The sequence below is a fragment of the Meles meles genome, chromosome 2 (assembly GCF_922984935.1).
Source record: "Meles meles chromosome 2, mMelMel3.1 paternal haplotype, whole genome shotgun sequence".
In the NCBI taxonomy this organism is placed as follows: domain Eukaryota; kingdom Metazoa; phylum Chordata; class Mammalia; order Carnivora; family Mustelidae; genus Meles; species Meles meles.
This window is the reverse complement of record NC_060067.1, coordinates 191,476,735-191,494,376: the sequence shown is the minus strand read 5'-3', so window position 1 is coordinate 191,494,376 and position 17,642 is coordinate 191,476,735. Positions and strand designations below refer to the sequence as shown.

The 17,642-nt window shown below is 44.4% G+C and overlaps 1 protein-coding gene across 4 annotated transcripts in view; it reads left to right on the top strand.

Annotated features, from left to right (window-relative positions):
* Window positions 1-17,642, top strand: part of PRAG1 (PEAK1 related, kinase-activating pseudokinase 1) — a 47,408-nt gene that overhangs the window by 17,132 nt on the left and 12,634 nt on the right. For all 4 annotated transcript variants that reach the window (XM_045997531.1, XM_045997532.1, XM_045997530.1 and 1 more), the window contains one exon: window positions 10,867-11,024. In XM_045997531.1, coding sequence (XP_045853487.1) covers window positions 10,867-11,024 — 158 coding nt within the window. The remainder of the gene's footprint in view (window positions 1-10,866; window positions 11,025-17,642) is intronic.

The following is a 17,642-nucleotide window of genomic DNA, read 5'->3' as shown; positions in this document are numbered from 1 at the left end:
AGCTCGATGAAGGCAGGAAGCATGTATTAATTGAGGTCCCCAGCTGTTTGGTTATGCACTTTCCTAGAGCAGCAGTGGGCTGCCTGGTGCAGGAGTGAAGATGGAAAGTGTTTGAACTTACCTGGTGCAATATTGTGATTTGTAAGGAGTAAACATTTGGTCTCCATCCCTGTTTCTGGCACAGAGCTTCTAAAACCCCTGGAGTTTGCTAGGTGATGAATTTCCTAGGAGCCATAAAGGTGTGTTTTATTATGTTAATGAGGTGACTTTTGAACCCGCCTAAGTAAGGGGGCTGGTTGCCAGGAAATCAGCCCTGCGATTAGAGGGTTGGAACTTTCAGCCCCGCCCCCAAGCCTCTGGGGAGCAGTGAGGGGCTGGAGGTTGAATCCGTCTTCTGTGGCCAGTGCTTTAATCAGCTGTGCCTCTGGAACGAAGCATCCATAAAACCACCCAAAGGATGGCGTTTGGAGAGCTACAAGGTTGGTGCACCCTCGGAGATGCGGGTGGAGTGGTGTGGACCTGCCAGGGTCATGGGTGGTTCCATGCCCTTTCCCTACACCTTGCCCTGTGTGTAGGTTTGGCTGCTCATGGATTATATTCTGTTAGCCAAGTGCTTCTGTGAGTTCCGTGAGCTGCTCGAGCAAATGAATTGGACCCAGGGAAGAGGTCATTGGAACCTCCGATCTGTAGCTGGTCGGTCAGAGCACAGGTGATGACGTGGACCTGGGATTGTCATCTGCCACAGAGAGCAGTTTAGTGGGGACTGAGCCCTTACCCTGTAGAATCTGATGCTGTCTCTGGATGGTCAGTGTCAGAACTGAGTTCAATGGTAGGATACCCAGCTGGTGAGAATTGGTGGTGTAGGGAACCCCTCCTCCCACCACCGCTATATTGGAATTGGGTGACCAGAGCCCTTACCTGGGTTGGGGAAGGTTTCAGCCAGGGCTGCAGGAGATGGGAGATGGGAGAGAGCAGCGAACAGAGGGCTGAGGGGGTGACCCGAGAGTGGGAAAGAAACCTCATCCTTTTTGGGCAACAGACTGGGTCAGAGTAGGGAGTGGAAAAGATCATCTAGTGGCTTTGTTACAAATAGCCTCACTCTCCTAAGCCAGGAGGATAAGAACAAAGTCTAACATAAATACGCATGGATTTCTTAAGCCAATAGTTGGGCTCAGAAATTGGGTCAACAGAGTGGACTTGGAGCATTTGCTGAATCAAGAGAAAGAGGGAAGGATAATTCTGAAAGTGTCGTTGCTAAAACCAGTAGTCTAGAAACAGAAAGATTCTGGTCAGCCACAGATTGTATTGGTGGATGGGTTCCAAGAGGGATAGGTCAGAGTGGAAGAACAGTAATTCCCAAGTTGATGAGTAAGAATTTGCTGCTGCTTTGGTTTACTCAATCACCAGAGTCCTGGTGAGAGGGTGGAGAGGTGGTGTGAACAGGGAAGGAATCATGCGAGGTTCTTTTTTGCAGAGTAGAGACAGGCTAATACAAGAAAAGAGGTTCTTCTGTTTCTTAATTTGTGTGTAATGGAGCTTAGCAACCTGGTCATCTGTGCAGTACCTTAGCCCTGAGCCTGGGGCCATACTACAATTTAGTGACATCTCGAATCATAGATTCATACTGAGGTCTGGTTGATGGACAGATTGGTTCTTCCTCATTGCTTTAGAATAATGCCTATCTTCAAAGCATCATCCTGATGAATTTTCTTCTTTGCTCTCTCTCTCTTTTTTTAAGATTTTATTTATTAATTAGAGAGAGAGAGTGTGTGTATTTGTGTACGTGGGAGAGCACACAAGTGGGGGGAGGGGCATATGGAGAGGGGAAGGGAGAAGGGACTCCCCGCTGAGCACAAAGCCCAAGACCTGGGGCTTCCTCCCAGGACCCCAAGATCATAACCGGAGCCGAAGTCAGACACCCAACCAACTGAACCTTCAGGTGCCCCCTTTGAGTCTCTTCAAGGACCATAAAAAAGTAGAGATGTCAGAGTGAAATCTGTGACCCATGTGCTCTTTTCTGTTTCTATCCAGGTAGCAGAATTACTCGGTTTGCTGGAGGCTGCTGAAGTCCTCCCTCTGTCTCTGTCTGTCTCCATCCAACCATCCATCTTTCTGTGCACCTGGTACTGTTTTTTGGCACGTAGCAAATATTAAGTCATTGCCTCTTGCGTAACAGTCCGGTGAGATAAGTATGATTGTTACCGCATTAGGAGAAATGGGCTGGACAGGCAGCTAAGGCACAGAGAGCTGAAGTGCCTTTTCTCAGGTGCCCAGCCAGTAAGCGGTAGAGCCAGCATCCAAGCCAGGCAGCAGAGCCCCCCGGGGTTCACATAACCTCCCCATAAGAAGCCTTCCTAGATGACTCTGAAATCCTTCTGGGAAGTTTCGCAAATGCCTGCACGGCTGTTCCTCCCAAAGGCTCCCGCAGGTGCTTGCACACCGCGCTGTCCCATAGGCAGCCCAGCAGTCAGGGTAACCCTCGGGATTGCAGCTGCTTGGTGGTCCATTTGTTCCCCGTCTCCTTTTCTCTTCTCTTCCTCTCTGCTTGCGTGTGAATGAACACCTGTAAGAGCATCCTCCTTGACTTTCCAGGCCAGGACTCGGGGCCTCTTTACCTCTATTGGAGATAAAGGGTGGTACACTGGGGAGGGTCTCTCTTACCTGCTCCCTGACAGCTCCTGGCCTGTCCTCAGCCTCAGCTCAAAGCTCCCCAGACCAGGTAACGCCAAACCTCTGCCTGCCTTCCTCCAGCATCAGGCAGCCCGGACCTTCTCTAGGAAAGTACACAAAAGAACACCGCCACCTGGGGCCACGGCTTAAGGAATTTTAATTTTTTGGGACCTGAAAGGTGATCTTTTAAAAACCTACATATCTCTCAGTGCCAAAGTAGATCTGTATATCATCAGGGCAAATTTCCATTTGACCAATACAAGCATTTTTATTCTTCTCTAAAACTAATGACTGACCTAAATGTATGCATGTGCGCATCCCTATCTTTAAAAATAAGTATGGGTTTATTCCTGTTTTTAAGTGGTTTGCATTGAATGCAAACTGCTTTCATCATCAGGTTGAACCAAAGGGCTTTTCAGCTTGCAGAGCTATGGAAGTCACTAGTGCATTAACTACAAATGCAAATTTATTAATTTGCACTGTGGGGAACATTGAGGTCATCTGACCGAAAATGAAACTGATCTCCTATCTTTATACATGCTAATAAATCAGGGGGAAGCATGCCCCCAGAGTAGACTGGACTTTATTAGCCCTTTCCTGTGACACTGAGATACTTGGAAAATAATTCCCCTAGCATTTTCATCAAAGAGAGCCAAAAATAAAAACAATAAAAACCTTTCAGTGTAGTTACCTGCCTTTTTCAACCCATCTCCTAAAAAATTTTTTTTTTTAATTTTTTTTTAACTAGAAGATTTGTAGAAGTTCAGGATATTTTGGGACTGTTGTATTTTGTAAATATGAGAAAGGTCCAGCTATTGAATCCAGCCTTACTGGGGGTGTTTGCTCCGTGTTCCTGCCTTTTGCAAGTTTTGCCGGGCAAGTGTAATTCTTCACCAAAAGGAAACATTTATGCTCCCAGATGCCACTGAGTTATTGAAACAGAGACAGATAAACTTAGTCAAGAAGTATTTAGTAATTACTGTGTGTTCCAGTATATTCTGAGTATGACACAGCTCCTCGAACAATTTATAATCTGGTCGTGGTAACAAGCCTATTTCACATGAAACAATTAGAATAATCTAACCAGAATTATAACCTAATGCCCAGTGATGTGAATCAGACTCATCTCGGAGTGCCTTCCAGAGGAGATGGGCCAGTCAGAAAAGACTGCAGTGGTTGGGAGGGATTTGTAGGTAAGTGATATTGACCCTGGGTTTTGAGGGTATAAAAGGCTTTGAAAGGGAGAGACAGTTGTTTCTTCAGAGCTAGGATAGGCAGGGGACAGTAATGCAGAGTGCTTTGGGGACAATGAGCGATTAGCCTAGTTGGAGTAAAGGATTAAATTAAGGAGGAGAAGTAGTAGTATATAAACAAGATGGTAATAATTTTTTTTTTCCCAAACAAGAAGTCTAGCTATATATTCCAATATATAAACAGTGGGGGAAAATGTTTTAAATTGAGATTAGTGAAGAATATCTGGAGTATGCATTTCAGTCACCACAGAGCACCCAAGATCCAAAATGATGGCTGAGGTTAAGCATACTTAGCAAGAGCTCTGTATAGGGCTCATCAGCGTCAGCCATCATTATGAGAGCAGTGTTTTAGAAAGATTTGGTGTCAGGATGCTCAACTCCCAAGACTGCAAATGTATTCTGAAGGTATAGACTGAACCCTCTATATACTTTTTTAGGGGAGCTGGATAAGTATTTATCTCCCAGGTCATAGGTCTGTTGAAGCAAGGATGGCATTGTCTCTACTCACTGTTGTATCCCCAGTACTTAACACAGTGCTCGGCACAGAGTAGACAGTCAAAATTTATTTCTTGAAAGACCTGGGAATGCTTTTCAGGACAGACAGGACAGGGGACATGCTGCAGTTAATAGAGGCATAAGATAAGTAAAAAAAAGAGGTGCATTTATTCACCGAGCAAGCTCAGCTTGAATCATTTAATGATCTTGACCTTCGGATGTGGCTACATAGTAGAGAGTGAGTGGGGTGAGGCTGACTGTGTTTCAGAGCGTATTTGAATTGCCGCTAACATTGGAGCCCAACAAGACAATTGGAGATTGAGAGCTGCAGGTCAGAGGCAGTGCCGTCCCTGTTTTCCTGTGCTTTTGCAGGAAGTGCATTTTATAGAAAAGTCAGAGAGGAACTAAGGGGAAAGGAGAGCTCTGAGCGGTGAGTTCCCAGCCAGCTGACCACACTCCCGGCTCTGCCACCGAAGCTGGCCCTCCTCTTCGGGGCTGCTCCATGGGACCCTGTAGCCCCTGGCCCAGCCCGTCCCTGGGCTCTGGGGGGCCTTGCCGATGAGGATGACACGATGCGCCCGAGTTTAGGATGGTAAGAGGTTCTCCTTCTTTGATTTAGGCATGACTTATTTACATTTGAAACTAGCCTGTTTTCACTTCTTCTGGGCAATTTAAAAAATGGGTGTAGCGTCTTCTAACCCGTGTGTGCTTTCAGATCTAGTTCAGAGGGTTTCTCTGAGTCATCACCAAACTTAGCAGCGAATTTGACCAGCCCAAAGGCTTGGTGTGCAGGTGCAGCCGGGTCTGGAGTCCCGGGTCTGAAATCATGTGCTAGCGTCCTTTGGGGTTTCATAAGCTTCTGCTCTGGAGGCAAAAAGTTCTCAACCGAGTGTATGTGAACTGAACACAGTTCAGGACAGTGAGAAGGAAACTTGGCCTCCGTCACACTTTACAAACCGTGCTGTCCGATGAGAGCCTGGTGGCCATGCGCAGCTTGAGCTGCGGTCCCCGCCGCAAGCTGGGGCTGGGCATCTGCTAAGAATTTTGGACATTCTGGAAGCTCGGTGGGTATTTTTAGATGAGCCTTGTTCCTATGAATGAGGAAGTCCGGCAGATGGCTCTTGTGCCTGGATTCCCCCCCCCCCCCTCCCCGCCCCAGCTTTCTACCAATACAGTTCAGAGAAAACACTGGCAGGGCTTCTTTCTTGAAGGACAATGGTGGGAAAAGCCATTCTGAAAACACCGGGTGGCAGCTGCAGGGTTCAGTCTCTAAGGACACCAGGCCGCAGGCCGTTTATTTCTTCCTCCTCTCCTGTGACTCTAGCTCATCAATGGGAGGTGGGGAAGGAAGTCTGAGTAAGAACAAGTCGTTTATCACCCTGCGTGAGCAAAGACATCTGTGCAGGCCTGCTCTCCCTGCCGCTGATAAGAATGTTATTCACCACCCAGAGAGGAAAGACCAGAGTCTGTGGTTTCGGCTGGTTGAAGCCACTTCCTTAAATGGCATGACATCAGATTGCAACTTCTAGATGGTTGGCACCAGTTTTATGAGGAGCAGATCAAATTATCGTTCATGAGGGGAAAGCGCCTTTAGAAACAATTGGTAGACTCTTGGCTGTGCCTCGTGTGCGCACTTGGATGGTCATCTGGCCTTGGGTCCAACAGAACACCCCAACAGGGCTCAGAAAAGTCACCTTTGGAATAGTGAGCCTTTTCCGGGGATTCTTAAGCAATCTCTTACTTACACGGATGGAGTACACAGAAGCAACTTGATTGTAGGTGTGCGCTCTGACGGTCAGCTTCCCCTTTCTCTCTGAAATCTGAGCTAGTTTGGCTCTTTCCCTACTTAAAATGGCAATGCATTAAGAGCACAGATTCCACGGGCTTCCAAGAAAGAAGGTTTTTGATGCAATTCATATAAAAGAGTCATCACTCCCAAGATCTCGGTGTTGTGAGAAAGGGTTATCCCTTGCTTCCCCCATATACACCAGAGCATTCTGGATGCCGACTGGGCTTTTGTTACCTGGTGGGTGCATGGGCTTCTCAAGCCTTTTTAGTAGAGAAATGATAGTCTTCCCAGAAGCTATGAAAACTCCCCCTGTACTTAGATACTGAGATTTACCAAGTCTACTTTTGACGTTCCCCATGACCCTACACATATACACATGCTGCCAAAGATGTATCCTGCAACCCTGAGAATAACTTTGTCCGCATTCACTTGGTGAGTTCAAAACCGTGACTTCTCCCTTCTAGTGACTAGATGCAGAAGAACTGATTTCTGAAGTCTCAGAAGAGTGGTTCGGTCCGAAAAATAACTTTTTCTATCTATAACGCTCTTCTGTGGTATTACTAACTTCCACTGAATCTGCCCGTCCCACCATGGGGTCTGGTGGAAACCCTGCTGGGTCCTCCTTTCTGTCCCTCGCCTTTCTGAGGCTCAGCAGCAGGTCAATGAGAATGGCCACCCCTAGGTTCATGCAGGCCCTACTGACTTTCTGTCCTCCTAGAAATGTTCATTTTCCATTTATCAAAGATGTCAAGCATACAGGGAAGTTCAAAGAATAATTTAGCTGTCATGTGTCCTCCAAAGATTTTTCAAGTGTTATTAACCCTTAGCCAATTTAGATTTTGAAAACTAAAACATTACAGGTTCAGGGGGAAAGGACTTTGTATCTAGCTTCTGTTTCCATTTCCCACTGTTACCCAGAGTGTTTGCTATCTTGAAGTTGATGAGTATTATTTCCATTTGACTGCATATATATGATAAACAAAAAAAATCGTAGCGTCATTATGTATTTTTAAAATATATTTAAATGGCATCACACTGTACTTGAGACCTTTTGCAAGTTACTTTTTTTTTTAATTGAACTATATAGTTGGCATACAATATCGTATGAGTTTCGGGTATACATGGTGATGCGACAGTTCCGTACATTATGAAATGTTCACCATGACACCTAGTTACCATTGTCAGCCTATGCAGTTATTATAATATGGTTGACTATAATCCCTGTGCTGTACTTTTCATCCTTGTGACTTACTCATTTTATAACTGGAAGTTTGTACCTCTTAATCCCGTTCCCCTATTTCAACCGTTCCCCAATTTCTTCCCCTCTGGCCACCGCTAGTTTGTTCTTTTTTTTTATGAGTCTCTTTTTCTGTTTTTTTGTTCATTTGCTCATTTTGTTTTTTAGATTCCACATGTATGTGGGGTCATAGGGTATTTTTGTCTTTTTCTGATTTCACTTAGCCTGATGCCTTCTAGATGCATCCATGTTGTTAGAAATGGCAAGCGTTCTTTTTTATGACTGAGCGATATTCCATTGTATATAGCTACGACTTCTTTATCTGTTCATCCATCAGTGGACACTTTGGTTGCTTCCGTATCTTGGCCATTGTAAATCACACTGCAGTAAACATAGGGGTGCATCGATCTTTTCAAATTAGTGGGTTTTCTTTTTTTTTTTTCAGGTAAATAAATACCCAGATGTAAAGTTACTGGATCATGTGGTATTTCTATTTTTAATATTTTGAGGAACCTCCACACTGTTTTCCATAGAGGCTGTACCAGTTGGCATTCCCCCCAACAATGCATGAGGTTCCCTTTTCTCCACATGCTCGCGAACATTGGTTTTTATGTTTTTCATACTAGCTATTCAGACTGGTGTGAGGTAATTATCTCATTGCAGTTTTGATTTTCCCCAAGCTGCTTTTAACATTCAACATTTAAGAATCATTTCAGTATTAGTACATGAAATCAAGTTCATTTATTTTTTAGTTATATGTCATATTGCATTATAAGATTATACTGCATGTATCCATTATTTTATTGATAGACACTGGATTGTTTATGATTGTTTTTGCTATTAGTAACACCATGAAGAACCTTGTCCATGTATGAGATTTTCTTCAGGTCTGCACTGATTGGTACAATAGTCAGTAGTTTAAAATGCGGCTACTCTAAATTGCATTGTGCTGTATGTATAAAATACACACCAGACTTTGAAGACTTAGAATGAAAAAAAAAAAGTAAAATATCTCATTGATTTTTATACTCATTGCCTATTAAGTTGACAGTATTTTTACATATTTTGTTTAAATAAAAGATATCATAGAGTTGATGACTGCTTTCCTGTTGCCATAGCAGAGTTGAGTAGTTGTAATAGAGACCATAGGATCCATAATCCTAAAATATCACCCATCTGGCCTTTTAAGGAATGCTTGTTGACCCCTATTCTAGAGCAGTGATTTTTAGCCATTTTTTAACAATGACCCACAATAAGAAATTTATTGACTATCATGACCCAGTAGGCACACACCTGAAACAAAAGTTTCACAAAACAATGTTTCAAAAATCCTTACTAAAATATTTTCGTGTTTTCTGGTCCCATAGCAGCGTATTTTGTTAAACTGCTGGTAAATTGCCATGACTCACTAAATTGACTGGGCCGCACGTTCACTACTAGTGATTTGAATAACATTTCTCAAGGACATCTATCCAAGGGGGGTGGTGTGTGTGTGTGTGTGTGTGTGTGTGTGTGTCTTCTCACACACACACACACATTTACATATTTTTTTAGTTTTTTCTGTTTGTATACATTTCATTCAGTGTTTTTCTAGGTTTATGGAATGGGGAGCTTTGCCAGCTCAGCAGCTCTGGCGCCGGAATTTCTCCCTTGGCAATTTTCTCGGCCTGAGGAGCAAGAGACTCCAAAGGCCACTCTGGAGGGGGCTGGGTTGTCACATTGCCACAGAGCTGGCTGCTCTCCTAGACCCAGGAGTTGTCATTACTCACAGCTGCATATCTAGGCTTTATCTGCAAAAGCCATGATTGATAGATCAGATGAGAATAAAAATATTTTACAAAACTTTCCATGATTTTATTTTGCCAGAGGGTAAAATAAAGATAATCTACTGCCAGAGCACTTCCTGAGGATCTGATATTTCCCAGAGCCCTACAGCGGCATTAAAACGTAAGGCATAGTATTGGTCGTGACCTGGCCGTCATTGTCACAGCTTACACTTGACCGCTGTAAGCTGTTTCTCAATGTGGTTCTAAGAATTGGGGGTGAGGAGAAGGACGTGTCCCTGAAGAGTATTTTCATGGGAGCTAACACACTTTCTCTAAACTTTTCTGGTGATCAGTACAGCGTCCCCGGGATCTCAAAGACCAATGGAGGGCCTGGCAATGTTGAACACAAAGAACAATCGATACATTCTTGACTGTAAGGTCATGTGCATTAAATAAGGCAGCTCTGATGCCAGATCAATACTGCATTGTATATTTCCTACAGCCGATATTGAGATATAGATCTGCTGTAGTGGGAACAGGACTGTCATCAGGAAATATCAGTTCGGACAAATCTGGGTTACCACCAACAGGGAGAGAGCTAGATTGATTGTGGTCTGCCTCACTTGCTGGCAAAAATGTCAGGTCAGAGTGAATATTCATGTAGTCCTTGGAAAAAGGGAAGGAGAAATCAATAAGCTAACGCTTTGCCTGATAACGGGCCGTGTTTTCTCCAAGGCAAGTTATTTTTCTCTTGAACTTGGTATTCCAGCCTGTGATATGTTGGTAATGGTGTCTTAGAGATGCAACAAAAGATTTCATAGAAAGCCTAAGGGCAGATTCTGTGCTTCAGGAAGAAGGGTTATGTTAGCGTGTTTCTGAGCATTGTACTAGAAGTCTGGTTAAATTGATAGAAAGTTTTCGTTAATTCCAAGGAATAACCTAGACCCTTTGAAGCTCTGTTAAGAGAGTACAGACAGGGGCGCCTGGGTGGCTCAGTGGGTTAAGCCGCTGCCTTCGGCTCGGGTCATGGTCTCAGGGTCCTGGGATCGAGCCCCGCATCCGGCTCTCTGCTCGGCGGGGAACCTGCTTCCCTCTCTCTCTCTCTCTGCCTGCGTCTCTGCCTGCTTGTGATCTCTCTCTCTCGCTGTCAAATAAATAAATAAAATCTTTAAAAAAAAAAAAAAAAAAAAAAAAAAGAGAGTACAGACAAAAGGAAATCCCACCTTTTTAGCCCTAATTTGCAATTCATTTGCCCTGTGATCTTGCAGAAGCTACCCAATCTCCGTATATCTCTGTAATTGACTCGTATGATAACGTTCGCGTTTTTCTTCATAGAGATGTTATACAGTCTACAATAGGGGACATAAATGTTTTGGCCAATAGGGTTAGAAATGAAGGCAGTTCCTCCCAAATCATGATTTTGGCTGTTGTCTAAATTTCACAGAGTCACCCGTCCTAACCATGCTTGACAAATCTCCTACCATTCACTTGCATAAGGTTCCAAAAGTGTGCCTGTTTTCTCTTCCCAGGATCATTTATTTTTGAAACTTGCTGGTGCTTCAGGTTTCCAGAGCATAGTAGGTTCATGACCCATTGCCTGGCTTTTGAACTGAACCCAAATTAATCGCTTTTCTTGTTTGTTCTTGCATTTTCCAGGCACCTTTTAAAAATGAACAAGAGCAGCTCTGATTTGGAAAAAGTGAGCCAGGGCTCTGCAGAGAGCCTCAGTCCTCCCTGCAGGGGCGTCCACGTCAGCTTCAACACGGGCTCCACGGACAGCCTGGCCTCAGACTCCAGGACCTGCAGCGATGGAGGTAACAGACTTGACCTTGACAGGGAGGCTTAGATTCTCCCGAGTCTGGAAGGCTGGCCTTGGGCTCACTGGTAGGATTTGGAATAGCTGAGCTAGACCTGCCGTCTTGGTCCTGCTTTGCCCCTGACGTAGACTCCACCGAGGGGCAGTTGCCATTAATTCCCTGTCGGATACATGATGAGGCACCTCATGCCACCCTGCCTTTTCCACCGACACACAGTGCGTCCACTGGCTCCTGGGGTGATGAGCCATCTATGTATAGATCTGTCTTCCATTTCTGTCCTCAGGATGTGTTCTCGGGGGATTAGTACCACCAACCACAAGTTTTACCCTCCACGTTTCTCTCTCTCTCCCTCTCCGCCATCTTGTTCACTCCTTCATGTGCATGAGGGTACACCCCCGTGCACACGTGCACACACTCACTTGGAAACGGCAGGTGCTTACGTATATGTTTGTTGAATTAAAGCATGGAGGCTTCATGAGACTACCAGCCATCCCACTCTGTGGAGAAAGCTCTAAGCTGTACTATGTGGGTATGTCCTGATTGGGCACATTCCTGAGAAGGAACTTTTGTGTTTCTGTAGTCGTAATGGGTAGTGTTAAAACCTCTCACCATTTCAACATTCTTTGCGTGTGTGTGTGTGTGTGTGTGTGTGTTTCTTCAGCTTTTCTCTTAAACTCGCTTTAGCATGTTAGTTTTCAACATGTGCTAACATGACGACCTCTCTCACTCCAGTGGAAATATTTCTTCCCAGTAGGCAAATTTGGAGTCGAGACTTCCATCGTAAAGTCGCAGTCACCAACATATTTCTGTTGGACAGATGAGTACTGCAAAGTCTAGAGCATATGTTGTGTCAGTCCGTGGTGTGTTCTTATGGGAAACTTCTGATGGCTCAGACTTTAAAACGGGAAATCGCTTAGTCGTGATTGGGGTGGGATGTAGCGAAAGAGGGCTTTCTTTCTCTGCAGATTTTCCGCTTTTCATGGTTCTGTCTTTATCACGTGCCAGTTATTCAATGGGAATGCACTTCAAAATTGGGATTCATAGATCAACAAAAAGCGTATACCTCGTTACTGGACTTTGGGTCCTTAGAATGAACGATTTTATTCTGCTTATGAATGCTTATGCTTTCTCCTGCTTATGGCTCTATTCCCCATACCATGCTTCATTTCCCCACCCTCCCTTTGTCATAAACATCAGTCTAGAGACCGTCTAGAACCACACTGGTCATGAAATGTGAAGAAGCCTTCAGTCTGCTTCTCATCGTTAATCAAGGTGGCTTGCTTCCGGTCTGTTCCTAAACAGTTATCTTTCAATCCCTTGAATTCTTTTTTTTTTTAAAGATTTTATTTATTTATTTGACAGACAGAGGTCACAAGTAGACAGAGAGGCAGGCAGAGAGAAAGAGGAGGAAGCAGGCTCCCGGCTGCGAGCAGAGAGCCCGATGCGGGGCTCGATCCCAGGACCCTGAGATCATGACCTGAGCCGAAGGCAGAGGCTTTAACCCACTGAGCCACCCAGGCACCCCTCAATCCCATGAATTCTTACTCGCTTTTACCTTATAGAAAGCATATTGAAGCATTTATCCATCACACCTTTTGTGACTATATCTAGCCCTGAAGCTGAGAGAGTGGATCTGAAGGGAGGTAGAGTCAGTTCAAGCTAAAGTTCCTAGAGACCAGAATGTAGTGTCTTCTTTAATATTAAATCAAAAGATATCATTAGACTATTTGTTTCGTCAGTAAGAATTCACTAGTGAAAAAAGGCACATTTTCCAAAATTTTTGTATCTGCAGTAAAGATGGACCTGAGTGAGTTGAGGACAAAGTCACTCCAGAGTGTATTATAATAGATTGTGTAAATTTCTTGGAAGCTTGTCAGGGTTAGTGGTTAAAAATAGTTTTCTACTATTTGGGTTTTGTGGCCAAAAAAAAAAAGTTTTAAATTTTATTTAAAAGGGGAGGGGGGCACCTGGGTGGTGTAGTCGGTTAAGTGTCCAACTCTTGGTTTCGGCTCAGGTCCTAACCTCAGGGTCATGAGACGGAGCCCCGCGTTGGGCTCTGTGCTCAGCGGGGAGTCTGCTTGAGGTTCTCTCTTTCCCCTTCCCTCTGCCCCTCCCCCACTTTTCACATGCCTGAGTGCATGCTCTCCTTCTTTCTTTTTTTTTTTTTTTAAAGATTTTATTTATTTATTTGACAGAGAGAGAGATCACAAGTAGGCAGAGAGGCAGGCAGAGAGAGAGAGGAGGAAGCAGGCTCCCCGCGGAGCAGAGAGCCCGATGCGGGGCTCGATCCCAGGACCCTGAGATCATGACCTGAGCCGAAGGCAGCGGCCCAATCCACTGAGCCATCCAGGCGCCCCTCTCCTTCTTTCTTAAATAAATACATCTTTCTAAAAAATTTTATAAGAAAAACAAACATAATTGAAATATATTACTTTGTTGAATTTTAAAAACTGGTGTGTCTAAATTTTAGGTTTACAAAATGTCATCTAAGTGAAGTGTTCACTTCACTTCTTCAGGCTTGTACCCCATGTCACACCCCTCAGAGCACATCTGTTATCCCATCTGTCCATGCGGGCAATTCAGCTGAATAGTGAGTCTACTCAGTGGAAGGAAAAAAAATCCATGAAAGCAGTTGTTTGGTTGGTGCTTGGCTTAGAGGGACAGACCGCACGTGTCAGGACAGATCTGTGCATGCCGCCAAGAGGTGACCTGTGGGGAATAGCGGGGAGTCACCCCCGCTATTAAATGGTGATTAAATGATCACCACAAATGGTCATCAGAAGACTCTCATGCGGTAAATGGTTCCTTTTCAATAGGTGAACCTAATACCCCAGGGAGATCATTTTCCTCTTCGATTTAGGGTAACGTTAAAATTCGGTGCCATAGTTTAACACACATCCCCGACGCCAGGTTCCCACAGTCTGGCAGATTAGAAAGAGCTCTGTCGAACTGAAGCTGTTGGCACCAGCAATGGGTAAGAGGTCTGGCCACACGGTGAATTTAGGTGTGAATTCACATGAAGGTCAGTGTTCGTATTTTTATAGCTAGCAGACCAGAAATACAGCCAGGTTAATGAAATATCCTCATGGTAGTCAGCTTGTTTTCCTCAGTAATCGCCAAGGGTTTTTTGGTTTTTGTTTTTTAAGATTTTATTTATTTATTTAAGAGAGAGAGCGCACATGAGCAGGGTGGAGGGGCAGAGGGAAAGGGACAAGCCCGCTCCCCGCTGAGCAGGGAGCCCAACGCAGGGCTCGATCCCAGGACCCTGGGATCATGACCTGAACTGAAGGCAGCCGTTGAACCTACTGAGCCACCCAGGCACCCTCCCTCCAAGAGGATTTTTTAAATATATGCATTAGTTCAGTCATTGACTCGGTAGATATTTGTCAAACCCAGACCTCGTGCTGGGTACGATTTTAGATGTTGAACGTAGAGCAGTGACGAAAAAGGCCCAGTTCCTTCTCTCTGATTCCAGTGGGGAGAGGTGGACAAGGAGAAAGATAAAGGGCTAAAGTAAAATAGCCCGTGTGTCAGATGGCAGTGAATGCTGTGGGGGAGAATCAAGCCAGGAAGAGGGCGGGAAGAGGTGGGCCGATCTGTCAAGAGGAGTGACAGTCAGTCCACACAGATCAGACATCAGTCGGGAGTGACAGCCTGACCTTCACTGAGCATTTGCTCCTCTGCTCGAGCTGTTACCTGAGAGTCCGTAAGAAGAAAAGGCGGCCCTGAAAAAGGCCTCTCAAACTCCCTAGCTGAAAGTAGTGTGTTCTGACTGTCAAACAGGCTCTCAGAGCGCTTGATCCTAAATTGGCGGGTTCGGTCTAATAGATTCCATTTGGTGTTTTGCTCTAACATGGTGAGGCCCACTTCATCCCCCACCACTGTGGAGACACACTGAGTCATGGGATCTGTTCTGGGAGATTGATTAGTGAAGGAGGAAGAAGCTATCCCAAAGGAAAAGATAGCCATTTTTAAGAATGTCTGTGGCCTGAGCCCTGACAATATCACCAAAGTGAAGCTTTACCTTAGCTTAAACATTCCCTTTAAACTGAATTTTAAAATATATTTTATCACTTCAGTAAAGTCAGTATGTGTCTCTGAATAACAATTCACTTGATGAGGAAAGATATGACAGGAAAAGTCAGAGTCATCAGATACCCTCTAAATGAGCTCCCACCTTTGACATTTTGAGGATGTTTTTCTATATCGTCTCAGAAATTTTTATCCATATTTATTTTATTTTATTTTATTTATTCACAGAGAGCGAGCACAAGCAGGGGGAGTGGCAGGCAGAGGCAGAGGGAGAAGCAGGCTGCCTGCCGAGCACAGAGCCTGATATGGGGCTCCATCCCAGGATCCTGGGATCACGAGCTGAGCCAAAGGCAGACGCTTAACTGACTGAGCCATGCAGTCTCCCCTTTCATCGTATTTAAAATGTCATAAACCTCAATGGGACACATTCTTACACTTAATATATCTTGAAGTCTTTCAAATCAGAACCTCTGATGTAAATCTCATTTGAATCAGAATCTCATTTTTGTTAATGCTGGGTATTTTGTCATTGGACAAAGTAGTTAACCCCCTCTCTTAAACAATGCATGGTTAGGTGATCTTCATTACTAGTCTCCGGTAAGATCCTATGACACACCTTAAGATCATTTGGTGAGCAGATCTGTAAGATAAATTCTTAGAAAAAGTGGAATCGATATGTCAAAACAGACGCATTTTAAATAGACGTTCCCAAATTATCCTGTAAAATGTCAATTTACACTTCCATCTACAGCATGGGAAAGTGCTTCGAACTAATTGTTCATTTTACTGTTAATTTGGAAGAAGACCCCTGAATGATACTGTGTTCTCACAGGAGATGGGGAGCGCAGGAGTCCAGGGCCACCCTGGGACGGTGGGCATGGAATGTTTGCCATGAGCCAGTTTCCAAAACTGAGACCTCCTCTTTTGCATGTAAATTGCATTCCCATCTTGATTATTGTTTCTTGGGATGATTAAGTGTTCTGGAAAGACTCCTCACAAATGCCACATCTCCCTGCCAGTTGTAAAATGTTAATAACATGCTTCCATTTTCAGACCACGTTTACCTTCTTGAGAAAGCAAGCGTTCTTTTTGAAGGGATACTTGGCTGCTTTTTTTTTTTTTAAACATTTAGAGTTGAGCCTTTCTGATTGTGTGACTGAAGAGTTTGCACAATTTTTCCCTGGAGGAAAAGCTACATGTGAGGCTAGACCATGCCCTCTGCCACCCACTTCATGTATCAAGGGCTGGGAAGAGAGGGTTTGGTAGAAACCATCAAGAGGGCCATTTCTGTGTGCCATGGGCAAGGGGCCCGCATAGATGGCTTTCTCTGAATGAGGCCACAGGCCGAAGGAGAGATTGGATCCATCTGCTTTTTGCCCTGTGCCTTGCATTTAGTAGGTGCTCAGGAAACACTGAATGAATGGGTAAATCTCTACAGCCATTTCCAGCTGAACAGTCCATATCCTCATTAAAAAAAAAAAAAAAATGATCCATGGAACACTCCCAAGTTTTTCAAATAAAAGAAAATTCCGTTTGCTTTACCTTACCTGCAGTTGAAGGAGAGCCAGACCCAAAAGCTAAGAATTTGGAGCTTGGGTGCTCCTGGCCCTGACTCTGTCCTCGGCTTCCACATTTGTCCTGGGCAGCTGCTGTCAGAAGGCAGAGCTGTGCACCGAGGGAGACAGACGGGCTCATTCACACGGCTCGAAACTGGACTGACCACTTCCTCCTTAAGCCTGCCTCTCATTTTGGCTGTAGAGAACAATGAGGGTACCTATTAAAACCCAGCAAGAAGAGAGGACTCTATAATAAAAGAAAACATCCCAGTACTACGTTTGAACTTCTGGCCTGCCTTTCTGCCTTGGCTTTAAGCTGTTTATCCCAACTACTGAAATCCTGATTTCTTCTCTGCTTTCTAAATAGAGTGGCACCAAACTCGTATTCCTTCCCCTTGGTCTTTTTAGGATCCCACCCAGTGTCCTGTATATGATACGTAGCTTTTCCACCAGAAACACTTTTTCTTCCCTGAAATGCGCACCCTATAGAAATACGGACGTGTTCTACTCTATAGTTGGCTACTGGCTTTATACGCAGAGTTGGAAATGGGAACAAGAACTTTTGGAGCTCTCTGGCCCAATTAGTATGAAAAGTCACTTTAAAACCTACCGGTGATGTAACTATGATGAAGGCAAACTTCCCAGAAAAGTATTTTCCATTTTCACCTTTTTTTACACTCTTCGCTGTAAGCCAGAATTTGGAAACGGGGTGATCTAGCACCAGCATAAAACCAGGATATATTTGAATTCTTCTCATTGCCGTTGAAGCTGAGTCCTGAGAATATGGGCTTTGGCCAAAGTTTTTTCAGGAGTTTAGGGTTTTTTTGTTTTGTTTTGTTTTGTTTTTTTAGTCACATTTTCCTGAACCAATGTTTTGCCTGTGATTTCTGTAGCTATTTTAGGTGTCAAGGCATAACTGTCCCCTCTTTTTTCTGGCTCTCCTGAATGCAGAGTGTGGCAGCTGTTGCAAATAGAGTGGATGGATCCTGGCAAAACATAGGGGTTATAACACCAACACCCGCACAGT